Source organism: Boleophthalmus pectinirostris, unplaced genomic scaffold (genome assembly GCF_026225935.1).
Source record: "Boleophthalmus pectinirostris isolate CB_2022bp ecotype Guang Dong unplaced genomic scaffold, ASM2622593v1 HiC_scaffold_20, whole genome shotgun sequence".
In the NCBI taxonomy this organism is placed as follows: Eukaryota; Metazoa; Chordata; class Actinopteri; order Gobiiformes; family Gobiidae; genus Boleophthalmus; species Boleophthalmus pectinirostris.
In genome coordinates, this window is record NW_026571153.1 from 25,162,120 (window position 1) to 25,188,781 (window position 26,662).

Here is a 26,662-nt window from a genome sequence, read left to right on the forward strand (position 1 = left end):
TATAGTTGTAGTAGGTGTGGTAGTTGTAGTTGTAGTAGGTGTAGTAGTAGTAGGAGTTGTATTAGTTGTTGCAGTAGTAGTTATAGTTGTAGTAAGTGTAGTAGTTGTAGTTGTAGTAGGTGTTGTAGTAGTTTTTGGCCTATAGTAGTAGTTGTAGATGGCCTGTAGTAGTATGTAAGTAGGTAGTAGTAGTAGTAGTTAGTAGTAAGTCTTTGTTTAGCCAATACTCATTGTTTGTTTACATTAGTGCACCCACATGGTTTCACTGTTTTGAGTCCGATGCAGAAGGGGCGGGGCCTTAGCAGAAGGGGGCGTGGTTTGCTGTTTGAGTGGGCGTGGCCTGTGTGCAGTATCAGATAGAGGCCTGACGCAGCTCTCACTTTCAACCACAAACTTCAACAACGACACAAATGTCTGTTTAAACCGGATTATGTACATGTGCAAAGATATGTTATTGTTTTTAGGATGTCTCAGTCTGTCCAAGAAGATGAACCAGGAGCTGTTTATGGTTTAAGAGCCAATCTGCAGATTCACTGTGAGTAATCGGAACTGTACAAAACTATACAAGATTGTTATCACTCAGAAAATAAAGAGCTAAAGACAAGACTAAGGATTCTATTTTATGTGTATGACTTATGTGGACCACACCAAGATTAAACCAAGACTAAACCAGGGCTAAACCAAGACTAAACCAGGACTAAACTGGGGCCAAACATGGAGTATACTAGGACTGAACCGGCACTAAAACAGGACTGAACCAGGACTGAGCTAGGGCTAAACCAGGACTACAAAAGTACTAAACCAGGACTGAACAGAGCCAGGATAAACCAGGACCAAGCCAAGGCTAAACTAGGTCTAAACCAGGACTAAACTAGGACTACAAACCAGGACTAAACCTAAAGCAGGACTGAGCTAGGGTTTACCCAGGACTAAAACTGGACTAAACCAGGGATAAACCAAGACAAAACCAGAACCGAACTGAGCCAGGGATAAACCAAGACTAAGCCAGAACTAAACCAGGTCTAAAACTGGACTAAACCTAAAGTAGGACTGGGCTAGGACTAAACCAGGACTAAACCAGGTCTAAACCAGGATTAAATTCAAAGCAGGACTGGGCTAGGACTAAACCAGGACTAAACCAGATCTAAACCCACGACGAAACCAGGACTACAAGCAGGACTAAACGTAAAGTAGGACTGGGCTAGGGCTAAACCAAGACTAAAACTGGACTAAACCAGGACTTAACCAGAGCTAAACCAGAACTAAATCAAGACTAAAGCAGAACTGAACTGAGCCAGGACTTAACCAAGACTAAACCAGGATTACAAACCAGGTCTAAACCAGGTCTAAACCAAGACTAAACCAGAACTGAACTGAACCAGAGCTAAACCAGGACTAAACCAATACTAAACCATGCATAAAGAAAGTCTAAACCAGGACTGAACCAGGACTGAACCAAGACTGAGCCAAGACGGAGCCAAAACTAAACTTTGGACTTATCTTGGTCCAGTGTAATCAATGACAAAGTTAGTAGGACACCAGAGTTACACTATAAGCTCCACACAGATGTAATATTTAACTGGAGCGTGAACAATGCTTTAGTATTCATCATCCATCAAGATTAGACCACAGTATATAAAGATACAACATGTCACTTTTTATTATTTACAAGACTAAACCAGGACTAAAAAACAGGACCACACCAGGACTAAGCAATAGATAAAGCCGTTTCAAATCAGGAGTGAACCAGAACTAAACCAGTACTAAGTCAGGACTCAACCAGGACTAGGTAAGGGTTGAACCAGGACTAAACTAAAACTAAACCAGAGCTAAAACAGGACCAAACCAGGACTAAATTATAACCAAACCAGGACTAAACCAGGAACAAACCAAGACTAAATTAGAACTAAACCAGACCTAAAATAGGACTGAACCAAAGCCTAAACCAGAACTAAACAGAACTAAACCAGAACTAAAACCAGACCAAACCAGAACTAAACTAGGACTAAAACAGGTCTAAACCAGGATTAAACCAGGACTAAAAGTAGGACTAATTCTGATTTTAGAACACATTTCTGAACTCTAAAATTTTATAATTGTGTTCATGATCTTTTCTTTAGTAGAATGTTGTCGAGTGACGTAGAGGACAGGAAGCTGGGCATGGAGGAGGAGGAGGAGGGGGCGGAGGCTGTGCCACAGTTGCTATGGCGAAAGCGCGTTGTCGACGAAGACTCAGAGCTGCAGGCCGTGGCGTCTTCTCCCAATGGAAGATTCTTAAAGTTTAACATCGAGATCGGAAGAGGATCTTTCAAAACGGTTTTCAAAGGTCTGGACACGGAGACCACAGTGGAGGTGGCCTGGTGTGAGCTGCAGGTAAAAACAAAACTAAGAAGTTAACGTAAAGCTGCACTATGTAACTTTCTTGGTGGGAGGTCCATCACCTACTTGTTTGTATGGATATGTCATTGCTCTGTCTAGAATGTTCCACAGTATGACTTTAACAGCTCTACCTTACATTTATTCAATTACAGGTGGGTTTAAAGCTCAAAAATACCTAGAAAAACAGACATTCTGACTGTGAGCGGGATCGCCTCTCCACAGATCTGACCTGTAACTTGGTCTCATTTGGTCTCCATGAAAATAGGTTTAATGTCATACTGCGAAACATTTCAGACAAAGCGATAACATCTCCATGGAGACAAGCAGGGGATGGACCCTCCACCAGAAAAGCTGCGCCATGCAACTTTAAAGAGGAGGTATTACGCAAAACATGCCTGAAGAGGTTTTAGATGTTATCCATGCATGTTTGAGTAATCTAGCGTTCACTCCCAGGCCCTTAAATACACAAAAGCACAATACAAAACAATACACTACAACTTCACAAACCTGATGAGATGTGCAGGAGTTTGTGTGTTGTGATAGCGCTCTGAAGGGGGAGTGGGATTCAGAGCATAATAAACGAAATGTAAACTTATTAAACATTGCTTTTGGCAAATATAGCATTTTCAGAACCATAAAAGGAAACATGGTGATCTAAATATATTATGTGTTATAGTTCAGTGATTCTTAACCAAGTAGAGCTGCGACCACCTCCTTGGGGGCCCCACAATCAGTACAATATAATGCATTTAATATGAGAAAGGGCTCAAGGTTACTTTGTTCATAACATGTCTGGCGTCAAGATTGAAAAGGTTAAGAACCCCGTTATAGTTAATACCCCATAGAAATAAAAAAAAAACAAAAACTCCTCTTTAAAGATGACATATTATGCTTTTATTACAGTATTTCTTATTAAAGGTGCACTGTGTAACTTCTAGGGTGTAGGGTTCGCTACTTGCTTGTCTCTATTTCTTTGACTGGAATGTTCCACAGTTGGGAATTAAACATATCTCCCCTTGCATTTGTTCAATTACAGGTGTTTTATAGCTCAAAAATATCTTAAAAAACATGAATTCTTACCATGTGCAGACTTGCTTCTCCATAGATCTGACCATTAACCTGTCTCCATTGTAATGACCAAGTTTATTGCCAAACTGCGGAATAATCAATGCAATTAAAGGTTGTATAGAGGATTTTTTAAGGGAAGTGAAATACAGCGACTGTCCTTTTACAAATGTTGTGCATGTGCGACGCCACCTTCCTCAGTAGAAACATCTCCTCCTCCCGCCTCTTTACTCTAGAAATCACATTTGTTTACATCCAGTGCATGTTCAGAATTACCGTTGAAGTGACCTGCCTAGAAATATTTTAGCGACCGACGCGTCAGTTTTTAGACCCTTCGGACTTTCTTTTGCGGCGAACTGGTCGTGGATTCTCGTCTGCCATCGCAACAAACTTTGTGCGAATTGCGAGGAAGCGACAGTTTGAAAAAGCCTCTAAGAACCGCCACATAAACCACATAATCCCCGAGCGCCGACGAGTCAGTTACACTAAAAATGTAGGGAGTTTGACTGACAACCTAACAGCCAATGGAAAAAGAGGGAGCCTCGTTTTCTATTGGCTGATGTTTATCTGGCCTCATTACGTCCACAACTGATAGATTTTCATTCTTTCTTTTTTTTTCGGTCATCATAATTAAAAGCTGCTGCGTCTCTGTAATGGTATTTTAAACTTTCAATGACAATTTTAAACAAAAAAAAAAAATCCTCCATACAACCTTTAATTAATATCTCCATGGAGACAAGCAGGTGGAAAAACCCTCCACTGGAAAAGTTAAACAGTGCTCTAAACTTTTAAAACATACAATAATGGTAAGTTTATGTTTTGTTCATTGTAAACGGCGGCAGGTTGAATGGTTTATAGAAATACCAGGAAAGTGTCTTATCTGGACTTTATGAGTTTATGATGAGAACGAGGTCATCATTTATGTATTAGTTTCAGTGCATCTTTCAAGACGCTCAAAGTTCCTCCACCCTTCATTCATTTATTCAGGAAGTCATTCTCACGTCACTCACGCTAGAGCTGAATGCTTTGGGAATCAAATCTAAACGTGACTTTTCTGTGGTTTGATTTGTCATTGTTCATTGTTGGTTCAGTTCTGGTTTAGTCCTTGTTTAGTCCTGGTTAAGCCCTAGTTTAGTCCTTGTTTAGTCCTGGTTTAGTCCTGGTTTAGCCCTGGTTTAGCTCTGGTTTAATCCTGGTTTAGTCCTTGTTTAGTCCTGGTTTTGTCCTGGTTTAGTCCTTGTTTAGTCCTGGTTTAACCCTGGTTTAGTCCTGGTTTAGTGCTTGTTTAGTCCTGGTTTAGTCCTGGTTTAGTCCTTGTTTAGTCATTGTTTAGTCCTGGTTTAGTCCTGGTTTAGCCCTGGTTTAGCCCTTGTTTAGTCCTTGTTTAGTCCTGGTTTAGTCCTGGTTTAGTCCTTGTTTAGTCCTTGTTTAGTCATTGTTTAGTCCTGGTTTAGTCCTGGTTTAGTCCTTGTTTAGTCCTTGTTTAGTCCTGGTTTAGCCCTTGTTTAGTCCTGGTTTAGCCCTGGTTTAGTCCTGGTTTAGTCCTTGTTTAGTCCTGGTTTAACCCTGGTTTAGTCCTTGTTTAGTTGTTTAGTCCTTGTTTAGTCCTGGTTTAGTCCTGGTTTAGTCCTTGTTTAGTCCTTGTTTAGTCCTGGTTTAGTCCTTGTTTAGTCCTGGTTTAGCCCTGGTTTAGTCCTGGTTTAGTCCTTGTTTAGTCCTGGTTTAGCCCTGGTTTAGTCCTTGTTTAGTCGTTGTTTAGTCATTGTTTAGTCCTGGTTTAGTCCTGGTTTAGTCCTTGTTTAGTCCTTGTTTAGTCCTTGTTTAGTCCTTGTTTAGTCCTGGTTTAGCCCTGGTTTAGTCCTGGTTTAGCCCTGGTTTAGTCCTGGTTTAGTCCTGGCACGAACTCGCTGACACATGGAGATAAGGCGTTAGCATGACTCAGCCTTTTTGGTCCGTACACACAATCTGATTGGACAAGCAGCTGCTGGTGATGATAACAACACACAGGCTAAAGAGGATCACATTGTTAGCACAGCAGCTAACGGTGTTCTGAACCAGATCTGAACCAGGTCTGAACAGGGTTAAACCAGGACTAAACCAGAACTAGACCACAACTGAACCAGGACAAACCTAGGGCTAAATCAGGACTAAACTAGGACTAAACCAGGACAGAACTAGAGCTGAACCAAGACCAAATCAGGACTTAACCAGGACAAAACAGGGCCAAGAGCATTTATCAGCTTTCTTATAGGACACAGACAGAGTTCAACATGAAAATAGATTTTACTTTCCCAGAGCTGCATTGTCATCATTTGAGATTCTCTTGCACACTTCCCATACACTGTATATATGAAACGGACATAGCTAAGCTGCTAGCTGCAATGTTCCAAATAGGAAGTGAGCATGGGCGCACTTCTGGTTCCATCAACTTTGGCTCAAATTGACTTTACACTGACAAATTTACACCCCTCTCTCTGTAACTGCTGCAGTGTGCCTCGTCATTTTGGTCTTAAAATGTTTATATTTAACCATTGATTGTACTGATCCTGTTTTTTATGTTGCTATTTTGTAAATAAGTTCCTTTTCCTAATATGAAATTGGCTCCAAATTTGCTCCTACAACAAGCCTCAATGAACTTCATTTGACTGGAGCCGAACGCTATGGCTGACATCACACTGCTTTAGTTCACTTCTTTGGACTAAACCAGGACTAAACCAGGTCCAAATCAGGACTAAGCCAGGACTAAACTGGAGCTAAAGCTGGACTAAACCTGGACTAATTCAGGGCTAAAGCAGGTCTATACCAGGACTAGACCAGATCTAGACCAGGACTAAACAAGGATAATACCAAGTCTAAACCCAAGACTAAAGACTAAGATATCCAGAGGCTAAATCAGATTAAAAACAGGGCTTAGGCAGACTAAAACCAGGTCTAAACCAGGTCTAAATCAGCTCTAAACCAGGTCTAAGACAGCAAAAGGACAGGGCCAAACCAGGCTTAAACCAGGACTAAACCAAAACAAAACCAGGACTAAACCGGGACTAACCCCAGACTAAATCAGGACTAAACCAGGTCTAAGCCAGGAAAAAACAGAGCCATACTAGGCCTAAACCAGGACTAAACCTGGACTAAACCAGGACAAAACCAAGACAAAACCAGGGCTAAACCAGGATAGTAAAAGCCCTTCCAACCTTCATCCTTTTGTATCTTTCCGTGCGTGTTTCCTCACAAATGACTTTGCTTCTTCTGTGACATTGAGTTTGTTTTGTCAACTTTAAAATGCTATATTTACATTAGACTCCCACAGAACATGATGGTACCACTACCCCGAGCCCCAGCAGGTCTGAAGGAACAGCTCAAAATGAAGGTGACGGGAAGTCTAGAACTTATGATTCAACTATCAGAAATACAGACAATATTGGCACAAAGTTCACTGTCATATCAGCACAAATGAGATTGTTTTGTTATAAAGTGAAAAGCGCTGTTATTTTTCAGTCACAAAGGTTTGATTGTAGACCACTGAAAGGACATTTAGAGATAAGACTAAAATTTAAAGGTCCATTTGACACTAGTCTATATCTCTGATGTTATAATGTTGTTTCCATCATTCACTGACACATGTTTGAGTGACCTTTATTAAGTTCAAAATACTCTGTTCCACCTTGTGATGTCATGAAGTGGTAGTTTTCAAGTTAACACCTGCCATTTTTTCTTTTGTTTAGTAGAGAGCGGAATTTCCAGAGATGAAATGATCCAAATGATTCTAGTGAAGGTGCATTGAGTTAAAAAATACAGATGAGCACTTCCTGTATCACCACATGACATCACAAGGTCGAAGAGAGTGTTTTCTGTTTGAGAGAAGAACTCAGCCTAAATATGCAGAGTTTGTGTGTTAAACATGTGTGAAGGAAACAAAAGAAATTCCAAGTATGTTTGTGACGAGGAAACAGCATTATAACATAGAACAGAAAGTGGTGTAATATGGACCCTTTAAACTGCAGGGACTCTACAATGTTTTGATGTAATGTGAGCCCAACCTTTAAGACATTATTAAACACAAATTTGCCATCACATTTCTCAGCAGTTCTGTTGTTTAGTGTCATCAGGAGCGTGTCCATGTTTGCCCTTAAGCAAAACAAAACAATGAAATCTAGTGTCAGTCCAGTCACAGCTCATAAACTACAGTTGGTTTATATTGGTGGTTTATAACGTCATTTCACTGGAGAAGTTTACATAAGCAGTTAGAAGAAGACTCAGGACACATAAACAAAGCAATGGGACTTTTTAATGACAATGCCCTTTATCTGTCATATACTGAAGACTAGGAGTGGACAATATGTTTTAGTTGTTTTTTTTTGACAGACATTGTGATTCAATTTGAGATTTATGTAATCATAAGAATCACATTTCAGAACAAGTTTGTAGAGATCTAAACTACAGGGTTAGCAGTTTTTATGCAGAATAAGACAGATTTTGGTGTTTGTAGAGGAAAATTATGGTACTTAAGAAACTGCAGCCTTTTTAATTTGATATTTTTTCCAATCAAATTGTGATTTTGATTCTTTCTGCCTAACTGAGGACACATATCATAGAGAGAGAGCCCTTTGGCTTTAGTGAGGAGCTCATTCTGCTTTCTGATTGGATAATTACCCATTGTTTCATATGATGCAGTAAATTTAGTTTTACCCCAGTGCAGATATATTGTAAAAGCAGCACTTAGCATGCTAGTTGATATCAACATTGTAGTGACTCCACTCTGGTCTCTGAGAATTGTGAAAAGTGTTTGTAAACTCATCATGGTGAATAATGAGGATGCTCTGAATGCAGCAGGTCAGCGAGGAATAACCTTGTACCACTGCAAACTGTTTAAAATGAACTAACTCTGTGTTGCACATTTTTATGATAGAAAGATCACCTCACCTCTACCTCACTCACTCCCATGTTCTTTCAGACCCAGCGGTTGTCTCGTGCAGAGAGGCTTCGCTTCACAGAGGAGGTGGAGATGCTCAAAGGGCTTCAGCATCCGAACATTGTGCGATTCTTCGACTCCTGGAAATCCAGCGCTCCAGGAGCCAAATGCACTGTGCTGGTGACCGAGCTCATGACCTCAGGGACGCTCAAGACGTGAGTGTGGAGTGTACTACACATGTATGTGTACTACTACTATGTGTACTACTGCTACTACTACTACTACTACTACTACTATAGTAGTAATACTAGTAGTAGTATTAGCCGTAGTTTTTGGAGCTACCCTTGACAGTTCATACACTTTATCCTGAACCTTACCGTGTCCCCCTTTATTCACCATCACCCCTGTTCTTGTTGTAGATACCTGCGCAGGTTCCGTCAGATGAAGCTGAAGTTGCTGCAGAGGTGGAGCTTTGAGATCTTAAAGGGTCTTCAGTTCCTCCACTCTCGCTCTCCTCCCATCCTCCATCGAGATCTCAAGTGTGACAACATCTTCATCACTGGACCAACCGCCTCCATCAAGATTGGAGACTTAGGGCTCGCCACGCTCAAGAAGAACTCATTCGCCAAGAGTGTCATCGGTGAGACCTGTTTTCAAATCAAATCACTTTACTTGTGGGTGATGAGACAGGTCATCCCCTCAAAGTCCTCTGGAACGTCTTCTGCCATTTTTGGTGTAAAAAGCCTGTAACATTGTTGTAAAAAGTCTGTAGCATTTCAGAGCTATAGCTGAGGGTCACCAAGGGTACAGGAAAAACTGCTCAAATCACACAATCCAGTTGTCTTTAACTTCACAAGCTGCTCTTCTTAGCAGCTCAAAATCCCCAAATATTAATTTATGTATCATACTATTTAAGAAGTTCACAAACTGCTCAGCGTGCCAGCCAGTCAGCCACAAGAGCAGCCATACTAACACACACTTACTTATTCTCAGCCAATAAAGTAGATCCAGACAGTGGACAGTGGACTTATTTTGACCTCGACCTTGCTCTACAGTATCTCTGTACTGGGGCAAGACACATTTTGTTCAAATACATGGCTAAAAATTAGATACTGGCTTTTTAATAAAAATGTTGTTCCAGGCCATGTTGCATTCACTGACCCCTGTGTGATCTCATGTTTCTCTCCGTGCTGCGTTCAGGGACCCCGGAGTTCATGGCTCCAGAGATGTACGAGGAGAAGTACGACGAGGGGGTGGATGTTTACGCGTTTGGGATGTGCATTCTGGAGATGGCCACTTCTGAATATCCGTACTCCGAGTGTAATAACCCAGCACAAATCTACAAGAAGGTCACAAATGTAAGACAAATGCATTCTATTAAAGCAACACTGTGTAACATTCTGGAGATGGCTATGTCTCAGTGTCAGAACGCAGCCCAGGTTACCATAGTGAAACAACACTCACTCACTCAGTTCAAGTTTTGTTGCAGCAACATTTACACTCTGCTTCTCAGTGGCCTTTTGTCTTAGTCAAATGTCTCAGTGCAGTTTAACAGAGTCCCTTTTGTTCATTTCTTCAAAGTATTTCCTCTGAAAGGTCTTCTGCCACATTTGCGTCACATATGGTGTGGCCTGTAGCATCTCCAATCTAGTGGTGATATGTGAGAATACAACAGGGGTGGGTCGAGTGCTCTAATTACAGATAGTAGCTTTAAAGCAACATTATGTAACACTTCAAAATTTGCCGTGACAGCCCTGTGTGTGTGTGTTTTCAGGGAATCAAACCGGACAGTTTCAACAAAGTGACAGTTCCGGAGCTGAAGGAGATCATTGAAGGATGTATCCGACCTAGCAGCGCTGAGAGGTAAAACCAAAATTCATCTACTGTATGTAAAAACTAAATAAAATTAAAAATATATATATATGCGTATTTCATTGGGACCACTTCTAGTTTCCATCTGTCTTTATAGATAATAAAACATGTTTTTCATCATTTGGTGAACACTGTGAGCAAAAATATTACATTGACAAAGGTCCAAAGCCCAAATGTGTCCAGTTATTAGAGGTGCTCTACGCAACTCATTTGAAGGACCTGCCATCTGCTTGTCTCCATGGAGATGTTTTTGTTTACCTGGAATGTTCCACACTTTGACATTAAACTTGTATATCTGCACAGAGACAAGAAGGTCTCATTTTGAGCAGTAAAAACATTGGTAATTGGGAAAAAAAAAGTCAGGTACATTTAATGCCATTCTGTGGAACATTCCTGGCAAAGCTTTAAAATGATAATTTTGACAAACATATGACATAGTGTACTTTTAAGGAAAACAGTGAGGAAATATTATATTCAACAAAAGTCAACAAAATAGAGATAGACTGACATAACATTGTTTTGCATTTACATTGGAGTCACTATCTATAATTCTATATATGTATTGTGGCAGGTTTACAGTGCAGGATTTGATCGAACACCCTTTCTTCGAGGAGGAGTTGGGAGTGAAAGTGGAGGTTGCAGAGGAGGACGATGGCCTGAAGCCGGCGCTAAAGCTGTGGCTGAAGATGGAGGGAAACAGGAAGCTGCACGGGAAGTACAAAGACAACAAAGCCATCGAGTTCCTGTTTGACATGTCCAAAGACAACCCCGAGCTGGTGGCGCAGGACATGGTACGACGTCATAACCCAATTTGAGTCATTTGCAGAAGTTGCACTAATCAAGATAGTCATTAGCTTGAGTTTATTTTCATTATTTTACTGACCTGAAACAGTACAAATGTTTTCTGTCCACTAGAACCTTTGTTCGCCATACGAGAAAATGTTGTTTTTCACACGTGTGCAGTGACTGGATAGGCAAACAGTCAGTCGGGCTGCTTGTTTGCATTGACAGTTGCGTTGTGTATGTCTGCCATGAGATAACTCCTCTTATTTTCAAGGATGCTTTGCATTTAATTGTTTTGTCATGACTTCATCATCTTACTCTAACTCACTGAATCTTGAAGATCAAAAACGTTACTTTGAAAAGTTAAAACTCACCAATAACTGTTGACGCAGTTGATGTTGGACTGATGTATGACGATTGTTCATGTGCGTCAATAACTGTTGATGTTGACTTGTTGATACGGATGCTTTTTGCCTACCAAAATGGCTGACGTGACATCATCGTGTTTTCTCATTCATTTAAATTAAATGAACTTTGCAAAAAACACTTTTAAAATACCATATAGCTGTAATCACAAAACACAGTATTACACTCAACTGATTTGACTTAGATGTTTTTCTCTGCACTGATCTGTTTGCTCAAGGTTTTGACCAGTTCAGTTCATGCAAATGAAACAAATAAATTGGTCGAAGAAGTCACAGTTGAACAGGTCAAAAATCAGACCCTCTGCGCAATTTTCAGGTTATAGTCTGTTAGCGTTGCCATGTTTGTTTTTTTTCGTTTGAGCACTTCACCATTGGTATCGCCCACACCGCAGTGCTGCTCTGTGATAGGTCCACCATCTGCTGGGTGAATTTGAACCTTACAGCAGACACACTTCAAGATGGATTCTTGTGAGTTTGTGAATTCACAAATATCAAGAGAATCCATCTTGCTGCGGTTAGGTGATGTAAAGCTATGATAAATATTTACCACAGGTGCTATCCCAAAACCATGAAAACCTGCCACATGCACTTTAAATGAAACTCTTAATTTGTCAGGGAAAACTGGCCCTACTTGACAATAGAATGCCTCTTCTCTTGTTTCCAGGTCATCTTAGGCTTTGTGTGTGAAGCAGACTACAGAGTGGTGACTAAAGCGATCAGGTACAGAGTGAACGCTGTCAAACGCCAACGAGAAAAGATGCAACGATTGGTCGACGATGATGCCAGCCTTCTCGAGTTTACCAATCAGAAGCCAGAATCTCCATTAAGCCAAGTAATTGTCTTTTTTGGGGCAAACACTGAATTGAATGTTTTCATACAAATTAAATCATTTGAATTTCTAGGACATGTCTTCAGATCCTTGGTTCCAGGCCCCGCCCACAGGATCCACCTTGAGCCCATTGGATTATGGGATCAGTAGTCTTTCCAGCAGAGCAAATGTGGAAGAAGAAAGAAAACCAAGCTCCATAGCCTCCACTGCATCTATAGCCTCAAGTAAGAGTCCAGACTTCTATAGATTAAAAAGGGTAAAGGCATTATATCTCATTTTTAAAAAGTGAAAAACAAAACTAGTTCATTTTAAACAGTTTACAGGGGTCCAGAGTTATTCCTTACTTACCTTATGCATGAGTATTCTAATTATTCACCGCAATGAGTTTATAAGCACGTTTCACAACATGCCCACTGTTCTGAACTTACTTTGCTCTCCTATTTTATTAACTTAAACTTCATCTCTTTCTTCAGTTGAAAGTGCTTCATCAGTTTCCTCTGGCGTTGCAGAAGCCCCGCCCTCTCCAGTCTCAAGCCCCGCCTCTCCACCACAAAGCCCCGCCTCTCAAAGTGTTAACCCTGTTCCTCCTGCCTTAAACGCCGCCCCTCCTCCAGCTGTAAACCAATCCCCTCCTTCCAGACATACCACGTCTTTATCATACAATCCCGGCAATCAAGAAAGTAGTCCCGCCCCTCCCATTTCAAATCCTTCAACCAGAACCTCAGTTCAATCTTATGGCCCCGCCCCTCCTGCCTATGACCCTGCCTCCTTAGTCTTAAACCCAGCCCCTCCTTCCCGAAACACCACCTCTTTGAGCTATAATCCCGCCAATCAAATTACAAACCCCGCCCCTCTGCAAATCAACACTCCTCCTCCCATTAGAAGCTCCACCACTTTGGTTTATAAACCCGCCAATCAAATTACAAACCCCGCTCCTCCTTTATATAACCCTGCCAATCAAGTCACAAATCCCGCCCTTCCTTTATATAACCCTGGCAATCAAGTCACAAACCCCGTCCCTCCTTTATATAACCCGGCCAATCAAATCACAAACCATACCCTTCCTTTATATAACCCCGCCAATCAAATTACGAACCCCGCCCCTCCTTTATATAACCCCACCAATCAACTGACAAACTCCGCCCCTCTTCCATATAACACTGTCAATCAAGTCACAAACCCCACCCCTCCTTTATATAACCCCACCAATCAACTGACAAACTCCGCCCCTCTTCCATATAACCCTGTCAATCAAATGACAAACCCCGTTCCCCCGACATTTAACCCCGCCAATCAAATTACAAATCCTGCTCTTCCTCAAATCAACTCTCCTCCTCCCATCAGAAGCTCCACCTCTTTGATTTATAACCCTGCCAATCAAATGACAAACCAAGCCCCTCCTCCAATGAACTCTCCTCCTCCCATCAGAAGCTCTGCTTCTTTGTCTTATAACCCTGCCAATCAAATGCCAAACAACATCCCTCCTCAAATGAACTCTCCTCCTTCTGTCAGAAGCCCCGCCTCTTTGTCTTATAACCCTGCCAATCAAATGCCAAATACTGCCCCTCCGTCGGCGTTGGTGAGTCCAGTGCCACAAGTAAACCCCGCCCCTCAGGTTGCAAACTCTGTCCCTCCCATCACAAATCCTGCCTCCGTATACTCTCCGTTTCTTAGCCTCTTTCCTCCTATCAAACGCACCTCCAAACCTCCTCCTCTTCCTGTGCTTCGTTATCCAAAGGTGAGCCGATGTCATCCAAGTGCAGTACTATTTTGGTGACATAATTTCTACAGAATTCTTTTTTATTTTTGCACAGAGCATCGCCGTTTCCCAGAATCCCGAGCGAGTGCCAAGCTCTACGAGTGGGTTTTCCTCACCTGTGGACAGGTAAACCATATTAAGAATCAATCCAAAAATTATGACTACTACTCATTATTATATTATTATTATTTAAAAGCTCATATAATTGCTGTAAAAATGCTTTATCTTATGATATTTTATGTCTGGATAACAAATAATTTAATAAATGAATATAATATTTACAAATTTATTTAGATTTTGGTATGTATTTCAGATGTGAAATCTGTTCCCTCCTCCCCTCACCTGGTCCCTCCCCTTGCATGACTTCTCCCCTCCTCTCCTCTCACCTGACCCCTCACCTGGGCCCCCTCCAATTTAACCTGGCCAGGTTCAACTTTGCTCTCTGGTCTTCTGTCAGGCCAAAGCTGGCACACAGTCAGACAGCAGTAATGTAGATAGCACCTAGTGGTGATATGTGAGAATGCAATGGGGCGGATCAGCCATGATTGCAAATAGTAGCTTTAAAGCCACTGTACCACTGATTTACTGTCTTAGAAATGTGGAAAAACAAATTGAGTAAAAAAGGCAGCAGTCCAAAGTTATTTACCTCCTAAACAACTAGCTTGCAGAGCACAACACCTAACTTTCTGGTTGCTGACGATAAAATGCTTTTGTTGATGGCACACAGCGGTGTCATATTGATCCTAAGAGCTGATTTTATAATATATCTGTACTGGGGCAAGACTATTTGTACAAAAATGAAGTGTAGCTCTTTTATGTGTTAAACCTGAATTTCTGTATTTGCTCTTAGCTCTGCCTCCGATGTGATGTCTGGGATGAGTGACAGGGACGAGAGCCAATCAGAGCGTAGCATCCGGTTGACCCGCCGCGCCAAGGCTAAGGCGTTCCAGAAGCGTGCACGTCTCCGGATCACCTCCCTGTTGGACCGGGTGGTGGAGTGTCAGCTGTTCACTCACGATAACAAAGTGGTCACCTACAAATTTGACCTGGATGCAGACAACCCCGAGGACATCGCTTCAGTCATGGTACAGAAAGAAGATACTTATTCAGTCACTTCTGTCCTTAACTCCTCTCTTAAGGGGACAGGACTTTTTCAATTCTGTGTAGTGTAGACCCAGACCCACTACCATAGTACACATTACATAGAAGTTGATGTAGTTTCTTGTTTTCAGTTCTTTAGTGCCAAACAAACTTAAATTTGAACTCTTTACACTGATACTGTGTTTTTAGATCCACAGGGACTTTATTCTGAAACCTGAACGAGACGCTTTTATCGACCGCATGTATGACATCATCAAGAGGGCGGAGTCTATGAATCAGCCCAGTCCACTACAGGAAGCACAGGTAAGGTTTACATTTTAAACACTTCCTGGTTCCTCCCATGGATCTATAATAAAAACTGGATAAGGTATTCCCCCTCTGTCCCGGTTCAAGTCCGACTAGTAGCTGCTCTAGTGGCCGACTAGTGTGCAGCTCCTGGGAGCTTTGGCCCAGAAAGAATTCTCCCATCGAAGCACAGCACAGCAATGCATTTTGGGGGAATTCAAACTGCCCTTATTTGGCTGACAGGTCATTGACATCCTGCACAAAGGTCGGATTTTGTAGAGATTCTTTTCTATTTTCACAACATAAACTTTAAAAAAAAATTTAAATCCTCAAAGTGCCTAAAAGTTAGCTTTGTAAGACTTAGCCTAGCCCTGCTCTAGCAGCTCTCACTCTGATTGGTCCAAACGCTCCACGCCATGCACATTACCTACGGCGCACGGGTGGGAGGCTCTAGCCCCTACTGAATAAATAAATGCAGAAGTGAATGAAGTGAAGTAATTTTTCTGGGGGGCCCATGTGCCATTGAGCACAGGCCTTTGAAAACAATATGGCACCATCTTGGATTCATCTTCCAGATTTTATTATAGTTCTATGGTTCATCCATAAATGTTTTGTGTTTTCTGATCATCTGTTCTATTTGCAGCCAACTCTACCTCTACCTCTACCTCTGCCTCTACCGGTGCAAACTTTGTCAAGGTCCCACTCGTCCTCCTCTTTGCCGGGTAACATTTCATTATGTTTTTAAAGCACCATTTCATATCTCATATGAAACCACAGATCCTGTGAACTCAAAAATATAAGACAGATGCACTTAATGCCATGTTCTGGAACATTCTTGCCAAAATCCAGATCTTGTCTCATGTCTGAAGCTAAGCAGGGCTGGACCTGGTAACTTACCAGTGTGTGGAGTGAATGAATAATGCGCCAAATTGTAAAGCATCTTTGAATACCTGGAAAAGCTCTGTATTAGACGATTGCATTAATATTATTAACAAAAACTCATTGACTCCTGCTTGTCTCCATTCAAACAATCATTAACTAATGAATCTAAACAAACTCTGTGTTTCTAGAAATGGCTGACACTGCTCCAGCCACGGTGGGTGTAGACTTCTATGTGGACAGAGAGGCCACGCCCCCTGTGAGGTCACTTAGATCTCAGTCTTTTCACAACACCTCAGGTAACTAAATCAGCACTTTTTAACATTCTATATCATTTCCTTGGATAAAGATGAATGCATTTGTAGGGAATCATTTGATGGTTGCAATTCCTAAACTTGAAATATGTAAATCACACATTATTATCCTGTCTTCTCTAGCCTCTTCTCCTCAGCCTCAGCCTCAGCCTCAGCCTCAGACTCCGCCTCCTTCTCCGTATCCTTATCAGTACCACCCCCAAACACAAGCACCGCCGATGCCCCAAACTGCAGCCTCCCACTGGCCGCATCCAGACCAGCCCATCTTCTCCCTGTCCAATGTTCTGTCTCTGGCGATGAGTGTGGCACAGAACTGGATGCCCCCTCCTCCTCCTCATCCCCCTCCAGCTCCTCCAGCTCCTCCAGCTCCTCCAGCTCCTCCTACATATGGCTCTCCCCCCACTCCCCCCATGTCTCCCCCTAGGCCCCTGCAGCAACATCCGTCATACAGTCAGCTACCGCCGGGGGCTCCTGTGCTCCCACCTACAGCTTCAGGCCACATCCCATCCCCACCTGCACAGGTAAAAGCTCACTTGTTATATAAATGTGTGTTTGCTCTGTTCTGAAACAGAGTAATAGCATGGTAATAGGCTGTGTTCAAGTTCTATGGAGGGCGGCGCCTGTATAACTCTACGGGAGATTCACTGTTTTTGAAAAAAATCTTCAAACTCATGATCCACAAATCTTAAAATTATTTGTTAGGCCTGAGCCCCTATAGGATGTAGCCCATGCACTCATCATTGTCAACTGTCTTAGGAAGTCAGTAACATAGTCTTAAAGTCCTGTCATCTGACTTCTTTGGCACCACGTTCTGAAGCTATTTATTCTGACAGAGAAGACATTAAAATTTGTCAGTTTTTGTTGTCATGTGAATAGGCCCAGTAATTACTGAAATGTGCACCATAAACCAGGTCCACATATCTGCAATCTGACAGTTACACAGCAAATTCCACCACAGAGTTCTGACCTGTCTCCAGCTCAGTTTTAAAGGGACAGTTCAGAATTTTGGACATTAGGGCCTCATTTCCTAGTGAGCCAGAGTGCTGTAGATGTGTGGAGACACTTCCTTTTGAAATAATCCATCCAGTCCTTGTATTTGCAGAGGTCGCTGGTGCATGTCAATGGCCACTGTTATCCTGCCACTAAAAACTTACTCAGTCCACAAACACCCAAAGCAAATCTGTTATTACACCAGACTGTCCATGTAAATGTCTGTGTTAATTTTAGAAGTAAAACCAACCTTGCATTTGAAGGATTTATGTCTGAGCAGCAGCGAGTTGTACTACTGGCGCAATGGCGCAGCACAGCACGTGAGCAGCAGACAAGCCAAACCAGCAGCAGCAGGTTTGGCTTTCCATTTTAACCAGTCTGACAATCCACACTGGCAGTGTCGTGTCCAATGACCGTCTGACACTGACGCACTGCTCAAGATAGGTTGGAGTTCTAATTTTGCAGTGTCACCGGAGCGTCTCCAAGGTTTTTAGCAGGGGAAAGACAGGAAATAAACACGCCATTTTAAAATAAACTTCCGATGCCATTCCAAAGTAAGTTAACCAAAGTCAAGTCAATGACATAAACAACGCGCACCGCATCCAAGGAAAGGTTAATGATGGACGACGAAAAGTTAATCCTCAAAGTGGAGAAATATAACGTAATTTACAATGTCAGACATCAATTCTACAAGGACTCAGGACTAAGCCAGAACTAGGACTCACTGTCGGAATGTGCTCGGAGGTTCCCCCGTGTAGACTGTCGAGTGACAGCGGGCAAAAGGGCCGGTGCAGAGCTATGCGCACCACGGAGGTATGTAGGCATGTAGTCCTGACCCGCTCATGTGAAATCACTACCTGCCAGTAAAATTTCAGAACATTAAAACCCTCCCGTTTCAGCAACTATTTGCCCGTATCAGTCGGTGCAGGACTCTGTATCAAGATATAAACGTATAGGCCTTATTACATACGTACATAAGATTTTAATCACACTCGTAATGTATGTTACATGAACCATTAATTATAGGTGAATTTACCTTATTGAGAAAAAAACTGAGGTGTTTTATGTGAGTGTTTAACCTTCATTAAACCACAAATACAAGATGAAGTAGAAATGTAGCTTTATAGATATAGATATTGTAAACTTTATTTATAATATCTACAATAAAATCTGCCATAATCATCCTAAATGCATTGCAGTTCTACACTTAATTCACAGTACATATTCTAACTTAATACACCTTAACATAAAATTTAAAAAAAGAACAATAAGTCTCTGACGCCCTGGTGTGAATTGAAACTTTTAAATGTACGCGTGCAGCGCTGCTGCAGATCTTGGTGTGAATTTGGGGTAAAAGTTTGTTTACTCACAACTGCCATAGCAACACACAGAGCACAGGAAGAAGCCTGTTCCAGATATGACCACGTTCAAATCATCACAGCTAGAGCAGTAAAATGTGCTACTGCTGAGAAAATAGTCCCTCAACATGCAAAGATTCAAGCGATACAAGGTTAGTTTAACTTCTAAAATTATTCTATTGACACAGACATCGACAGTTTGGTGTACAGTAATAATAGATTTGCTCTGGGTGTTTTGTGGAGTGGGTGAGACTGTTTTTAGTGGCAGGATAACAGTGGCCGTTGACATGCACTAGCCTAGCACCAACGACCTCTGCAAATAGCAAACAACACTCTGTCTCATTAGGAAATGAGGCCCTATGTCCAAAATTCCGAACTGTCCCTTTAAACGAGGCTATTACCAGGTTATTATTATTTAATCATGTTGTGTAATGTTTACTGTGCCACAGACCTCTTTAACGATATGATACGAAATATCCCAAGGGCCAACTTTCGATGGCATCATCAGATTCAGAAGTTTAAACCATGTTTATATTAAAATTTAGGTGAAAGTTCAGTTTTGCAGATAAGAAACTGTAGTATTCATGTAATTATCAATCAAACCCCAAGCCCTGGATCCACTTTGACATCCACTGCTTTAAAACACACATTATCGGTCCGTTACTCATTGTTTTTCTGTTATAGTGTGACATAACAAACATAAGAGTCTCAGCAGCCTGTTGTTCTTTGCAGCCTGCCAGCCCTGTGCTCCAGTCTAATTCTACCTCCACTCCAGCCTCCTCAGGTGAGTCATGCTTTACACTAGAAACACTCCAAGTTAACAATGTAACCGGGGCTCTATGAAAAGCACCACCACTGTGCTTTAAAGGGCACACATCAAGCTAAATTAACTTTCCGGAGCTTTTAACCAACTTGTTGTCGCCTCATCAAAAACATACCTGTATTTGTATTTTGCTTCATTTTTGCTTGTTTCATTAATCCATTAAAGGCCTCATATTACACTATTTTCTTATTTATATTATAATGTTGTTTTCTCATCACAAACAGACCTGGAGTTGTGTTTTGTTTCATTCACACATGTTTAACACACAAATCCTGCATATTTAAGCAGTGTTCTTGTGATGTCTCATGGTAATACAGGAAGTGCTCCACACAACTCCATACACTTTCACTAGAATTATTTGGATAACTTCAGCCCGGGAATTTCCGATCTCTACTGAACAAAAGATAAAATGTATCTGTAAACTACCACTGTATGACATCACAAGGTGGAACAGAGCATTTTGAGTTTTGGAGATGCAAACAGACTAATAATAAAGGATTGCTCAAATGTGAGTGAATGAAACAAAACTCCAGGTATGTTTCTGAGGAGGTTACAAGATTATAACATGTCTTAAAGCTCAAAACTGTTCATTTTGTGTAGTATAGGACCTTTAATCCAAAGCTGTCTTCTTCTTGATTTAAATTTTCCCTGGATTGTGGCGTCACAGGTATAAATCCTGCACAGTTTTTAAGTTAATTGTTGCTGACAAATATGCTTTGCTTCAGAAAATAGCATAATATGAGTCCTTTAAACACTAATTAAAATTTTTCTTTCACTGTTTATTTTAGGCTCAAACTCTGGAAGTGACGCCTCATTTACAAACAAACCTGTAAGACTTTGATATGAAAAGCGTATGATTTTTCTGCACAATTAGCAGCATTACATTTCAATTTGACTGTTCTTTTGTGTAGCTCGTTTCTCCTCCTCCGTCTCCTTCACAAAGACTGTCACCTCAATTATCTCCTATGAACAAATCTGTAAGGCTTCCACGTGTAAAATGTTGTAATTTTTCTGCATCATTATTATTAATTTAGTTGTTTAATTTGCCTGTTTTTTTTTTCTGTAGCTCATGTCTCCTCCTCCATCCCCTTCGCAAAGACTGTCGCCCAGATTAGCTCCTATTCAAGAAGGTAGGTAACAACTTAAAGCAGCACTATGTAACTTCCCAGCTTGTATCCATAGAGATGATTAACCTGGTTCTACACAGTGTCACTCTGGATCGATTCTCACTGAAAACAAAATCAAAATCAAACTTTAGTCAGATCCAGTTGAGACAAAAGCACAGACGTCTTCCCTGTCCACAAATACACAAAGCACCTACTTACACAGATATTTTCATTGGTTAGCGCAGGATACAAAACAATAAACTACAACTTCACAAACCTGGTGCAATGTGCAATAGGTTTATTAGCAGGATGCACTCTGATTGTGCTGTGACGGCGCTCTGAAAGGTGAATGTCTTAGCACAGAGAGCAAAGGGAAGTGGGACAGAAAGCATCAGAAACGTTAATTTGTTGTTTTGGATTGTAGCCACTATAAAAGATAATATGGTAATACCCAATAGAAGTACAATGCCCAATTTTTCAAAGGACATGTTACTTAAAACTTTTCACAAGGTGCAGCTTCTTCTAATTTTTTTTTCCATTTTGATATTTTTAACAGTAAAAAAGCAGGGGTTTAAAGTGGGGCGTTTCCAAGTCTCCGCCTCTAAAGACAATCGATCTTTGACCCAAGCCACTCCCACACGGCACTCCCCGCCCCCTCAGCGTCCCAGCCAATCAGAGAGCAGCTCCGAGACCAGCAGCAGCAGCAGCAGTGGCCACTCACAGGTCGGCGTCTCTGCACGAACCAATCAGGACAGAGACAAGGAATCGGAGGAGCGGCATTCTGGAAATAGCCTATCACATTACGGCAGACACCAGACGGACATGAGCTCTGACGAATCAGAGAGCGAGAACGAGGATGATGTCATGTGGGCGGAGCTACGGGAGCTACAAGACAGGTATGTCAGTTAGTCACTCTCACCTTTTGTTGAAAATCAAACTCCTAAAAAGGACCATGAATGCTCATATTGATCACAGGCTCCTGAAAATGAGCTCTTTAAATCCACTTTGTATTAAGGTTTCAAACTATCTTTTTTGTAGTTATTGCTGATGTGTGCCTTGTGTTACCATGGTGACTGTTAAACGTTCCTCAATAAACATATAGGTAGTAGACCCCCTCTCACATCGTCAGGAAGACTGTTCGACATTTTAGCTGCATCGAACTGAAATGCTGATTCCCCATGTTTAGTCTTGACTCTGGGCACCAGCAGGGGGCTGTTTATAAATAGGTTATGTTCACGTAACATCACAAAAACTGAACTATTGGTTTGAAGCATTGAATGCTGAATTTTACTTTAGCTTTGTGACCTTTTGTCGCCAAAAAAGGAAAAAAAAGAAATACAAGATTTTGGAGCAGCAATGCAAAATACAGTTTTTGGGAAGTGATTTCAAGGTCTTCTTGTGTAAAACAGAAATGAAAAAGTAAATGCACACAAGCGTTGATCTGCTGTCAGACCTTTAAAATGGTGATTATTTGAGGCTCTTTATACATGGAATGTTTCACAAGTGACCAATCAGTCACATTAGTTTATCTGTGACACAGAGCAGGGTACGGTGCCTCTGAGCTGGACTGCTGGAAATGGGGCTGTACTCCACAGCAGTGGTTCCCTAACTGTGGAACATGTATTTATTTACTGGTGCTCAAGTGTGTTGTGTGGCAGATCCAGCCTGATATAGTCTGGTCCTCACACCTGTCATGCCTCAAGCCAGAACCAAACATGACCGTCCAATCAGCTTTGTTTATTTTAGTGACGCATGGAAATGAAGATGCTCATTGGTCAGGTTTCATATGGAACAAATCAACATTTCTCTCTTTAGAGTCCATTTAACCCGCCAGTCTATCCTCATGTAGGACGGAGGATGTAACTGATGTAAAAACTTGAGAGTCACCTTACAATAATAAATGAAGTAGCGTGTAGCCACAACATAACTGTACTAATATACTACCATTTAACAGTAGTAAAGTGTAAGTGTACCGCACCTGTCTCTCCTCAGACACCTGGCGCAGGTGCAGGAGCTCCAGGCCAACCAGAAGAGAGAGATCGAGCAGCTGTATGTGCGCTTAGGGAAAACGCCCCCTGCTGCCATCATGGCACCAGCGGCCATTTTGCACCCGCGCCCAAGAAGGCTCTCCAAAACCGGACCCCACCAAGGCTCCACCAGACACAGCAGCCTGCACCGCCTGGAGCACATTCTGCCTGCTGGTGAGGAGTGATACTGCACCGTAAAGTGCCCGTACCTGCTCTTTACATCATGCATCACTTGGTAAAAGATGCTAAATAAGAAATGTCAATTTATATAGCTTATATTTATATATTTTCTCTGGTATTAATTAATATAGAAGCTACTGATAGTGTCAGCTCTTTTCATCCAATCAGGCACATTTTTAAGAATCATGGAAAACCAACTTCCTAACATTACCCCAGACAGTAGTTTAATATCACCGCAACAGAAAGGACTAAGTAGGCGGGGCTAAAAGTTCAAACTTAAACATGTTCCTGACTTATGGTTTTAATCAGGTACAGACCCTTTAATATCTGTAGTCACTGGTTTATTTGTCCTTACAGGCATCATGAGGAAAGGCTCTCTGGGCGGCAGCAGCAGTGGATCTCAGGAGAGGGTCAAAGGAGTGACCTTTGCCCCAGACGCGACCACGATGGTGAGTCTAGAGAGTGTTAGCGACAGGACAGAGAGAGTACTGCACATGTTACTGTTACATAAACAAGCATAGAGCACTTAGACCACAGTGGGTAGAATATGAATGCCTGGCAGGTCCAGACTGATGTATTTTTATACAGAGGGATATCAGTCTGGTCCCTCTGCCCTTCATAGTGTCTCACTTCACATTAACAGTTTCACTCATCGATACTGCTGAAATCCTCCATGTTTTTTATCAGTCTATCCACATTTTCAAAATTCAAAATAATGTTCCACCTTGTAATGTCATGAAACAGGATTTATTTATTTTTTATTAATAGATATATTTTATCTTTAGTTTAATAGAGATTGGCTGAAATTATCTAAATGATCCTAATGAAGAATGATGTATGATGTATGGAGTTTAAAATCACAGTGGAACTCTTTCTGTACTACCACATGACATCACCAGGTGCAACAGAGTGTTTTCAGTTATAGGGAAGAACTCAGCCTAAATATGCAGGGTTTGTGTGTTAAACATGTGTGAATGAAAAAAAAACCACAAATGTTTGTGATGAGGAAACATTATAACATAGATCAGAAAATGGAGTGATATTAACCCTTTAACTTTTGCTTTGTTTTTCCACAGAACACTTAAAGGAGAAGACACACACTTTACCTCAGGTTCGGAGACTGGATTCACATTTGTTGTTGTTGTGTTTCCGCACTTTATAAGCTTAATATTGAGGCTTTTTCACTTGCCACTTTAAACTATTTCTGTGTACTGCTATGAGGCTGTGCTGTGTTATTTGTGATTCTTCAGCCAACATGGGAATATTAAAGGCACTGGACCTGATTTTTATTACATTTTTTTCATATATTTGGGCAAAACACGTCTTGCCCTAGTACACGCATTTTGTATAAGCAGCTCTTGAGATTAAAATTTGTGTATTATCTGCATCTAATTATAAAGCGTTTATTGTCTGATCATCTGGAAGTGCGCGGATAGTATGCTAGTTGTTAGTAAAATTCCGCTTTGGAGAGTTGTGAAAAGTGCTTATAAACTCATCTTGGTGAATAATTAGGATGCTCGGAATGCATAAGGTAAGTGAGGAATAATTTTGGACCACTGCAATCATGTTGAAAATGAACTTGTTCTGTTTTCACGTTTTTAAAGAAGACATATTGCGCTTGTATATATAGAGCCACATATATAGTTCTAATCTATAACAACTGTGGATCGTTCTGTTATAATTTGGACATTTTAAATCACAACATTCATGTAAAACGACTTCATAAAAGAAATAAATCCTGACTTTTGTGCTGACGTCGCCGCAAACGTCACCACAACAAAGCGCCGGCACCTCTGATGGATATTTGTTTTTCATTTGTACCAAAATGACTACGCAATGCTGCTGAATCCTACACGTATCACTGATTAACAAAATAAAACTGGAGAATAAAGTACGTAGAGCAGTGGGCGTGTATCAGTGGCGATGATCGGCAAAATGGTGTCCTCAAAATAAGCGATTAAAGATTACTCAAACATGCATGAATCACTCCAAATACAACTTGAGGGGAAACAACAATAACCTCCTTAAAAAAAATTAAGTGGATTTTGGAGAATAGGCCCGCTTTAAAGGTTGTATAGAGGATTTTCCAAGGAACGAGAAATCCAGCGACTGTTTGTCCTTTTTCAAATGTTGCGCATGCGTGAAACCACCCCCCCTCCCCTACAGCTCCTACGTAGAAACGCCTCCTCCCGCCTCCTCTTTACGCCAGAAACAGGTTTGTTTACAGCCGGTGCACATGACTTGTAAACAACTAACTACAGTGTTGGTTAGGCAAGACGGAGAAGTGAGGAGCGGGGGGAGCGGGTGTGCGGACATTTCATTCGTGGACGAGAAGTGAGGAGCAGGGAGAAGAGCGGAGCAGGGAGAGAGGAGAGGACAGGGGAGCAGGGAGAGAGGAAAGGGGAGCGGTGCGCGGAGATTCCGTGCCCGGAGAAGTGAGGAGCAGGGGGAAGAGTGGATCGGGCAGCGGGGACAGGAGCAGGAAAGGGGTGCAGAGAAGGTTGCGCGGAGATTCAGTGCGAATGAACAAGCTACAACACGCAGCAGCAAGCGGACTCTTTCTTTGCCTTGAAAATGACGTTTTCAGACAAAGGATATCGCTTTTGTGTCCTGAAAAACGTTTGTCTAGCTCTTGGAAATAAAGTACGTTTTCATAATAAGCAGAAGTGACCTGTCCAGGAGTAATTTGGCGACCAGTGCGTCAGTCTTTAGACCCTGCGTCTGCTTCAGTCGCTCCATCGCTGGAATGAATCTTCAAGAATCACCTTAGTTTGGCTTCGCTGCTTTTCCCCTTGTCTTCTTCTTTCAGTGACCTCAAAAACGGACTTTCTTTTGGGGCGAACTGCTCCTGGATTCTTGTCGCCATTGCAACAAACTTTGTGCGAACTGCGAGGAAGATATAGGTCAAAAAAAGCCGCTAAGAACTGTTGCGTTGGTGGAGTAAACAGCGTCTGTGCGGCTTGCGTCTGTGGACTGCGTGACAGGCGTACGTAAACCACGTACCGGCGGCGCGCAGGCAAGTCAGTTACGCTAGAAACGTAGGGAGATTGATTGACAGCCTGTCAGCTAACAGATAACGAGGCAGTGTCGTTATCTATTGGCAAATGTTTAGCCCCACCACGTCCAGAGTTGATGAATTTTTATTCTCTTTTTTTTGGTCATCATAATTACAAGGCTACTGCACCTCTATAATGCTATCATTGACAACTTGAAACAAAAAAAAATCCTCCATACAACCTTTAAGTCATAAAAATCAGGAACAGTGCCTTGAATTTGCCAAAGCTATACGTTGCTGCTACACACTATTTATTTAAATGAACTTTCTTTAAATGTAATGTAAAAATCATAATTTATAATAATTCTGTCACTGCTGCTTCTTGTATTTTTGTGCTTTTCTTCTCAACTACAACTTAACTGATGTAAAACCACCGGTGTTATCCAACCAAACCAAGTCATAGACAAACATGAAACCCTGCCATATGCACTTTAAACTGGAGGATTTCTGTTGTTGTCATGAACCCAGACTGTTAAAGTTTGCTGTTGCTCCTGTTTGAATAATTACATCTGAGAAATGAGTG

At 41.6% G+C, this 26,662-nt stretch overlaps 1 protein-coding gene across 4 annotated transcripts; it reads left to right on the plus strand.

The window, feature by feature from the left end:
* Positions 1 to 374: 374 nt before the first annotated feature.
* On the plus strand, positions 375 to 24,483 carry LOC110153825 (serine/threonine-protein kinase WNK4-like). 4 transcript variants are annotated; one of them, XR_008632527.1, is made up of 24 exons: positions 375 to 535; positions 2,121 to 2,373; positions 8,396 to 8,568; positions 8,773 to 8,993; positions 9,554 to 9,711; positions 10,128 to 10,216; positions 10,797 to 11,016; positions 12,098 to 12,265; positions 12,336 to 12,486; positions 12,736 to 14,000; positions 14,077 to 14,147; positions 14,872 to 15,106; positions 15,312 to 15,425; positions 16,051 to 16,129; positions 16,478 to 16,585; positions 16,724 to 17,121; positions 19,681 to 19,732; positions 20,560 to 20,600; positions 20,683 to 20,748; positions 20,838 to 20,901; positions 21,434 to 21,773; positions 22,870 to 23,139; positions 23,442 to 23,533; positions 24,161 to 24,483. XR_008632527.1 is itself a non-coding variant. In XM_055156267.1 (24 exons), the coding sequence occupies exons 2-24, from the start codon at positions 2,125 to 2,127 to the stop codon at positions 24,167 to 24,169; spliced, it is 4,572 nt and encodes a 1,523-aa protein (XP_055012242.1). In that variant the 5' UTR covers positions 375 to 535; positions 2,121 to 2,124; the 3' UTR covers positions 24,170 to 24,483. The 4 variants fall into 4 exon arrangements, 3 of the variants coding, with proteins under 3 accessions (XP_055012242.1, XP_055012243.1, XP_055012244.1); XM_055156267.1 differs by having other exon boundaries at positions 22,870 to 23,078; XM_055156268.1 differs by having other exon boundaries at positions 2,124 to 2,373; positions 22,870 to 23,078.
* The last annotated feature ends 2,179 nt before the right edge of the window (positions 24,484 to 26,662 follow it).

What these genes read in the sequence shown, in the direction of transcription:
- LOC110153825 (XM_055156267.1), top strand. Translation starts at nt 2,125, where the DNA reads ATGTTGTCGAGTGACGTAGAGGACAGGAAGCTGGGCATGGAGGAGGAG. An exon ending in AGCTGGTGGCGCAGGACATG is followed by an intron (nt 11,017 to 12,097) that starts GTACGACGTCAT and finishes TCTTGTTTCCAG; the next exon opens with GTCATCTTAGGCTTTGTGTG. An exon ending in ATTAGCTCCTATTCAAGAAG is followed by an intron (nt 20,902 to 21,433) that starts GTAGGTAACAAC and finishes TATTTTTAACAG; the next exon opens with TAAAAAAGCAGGGGTTTAAA.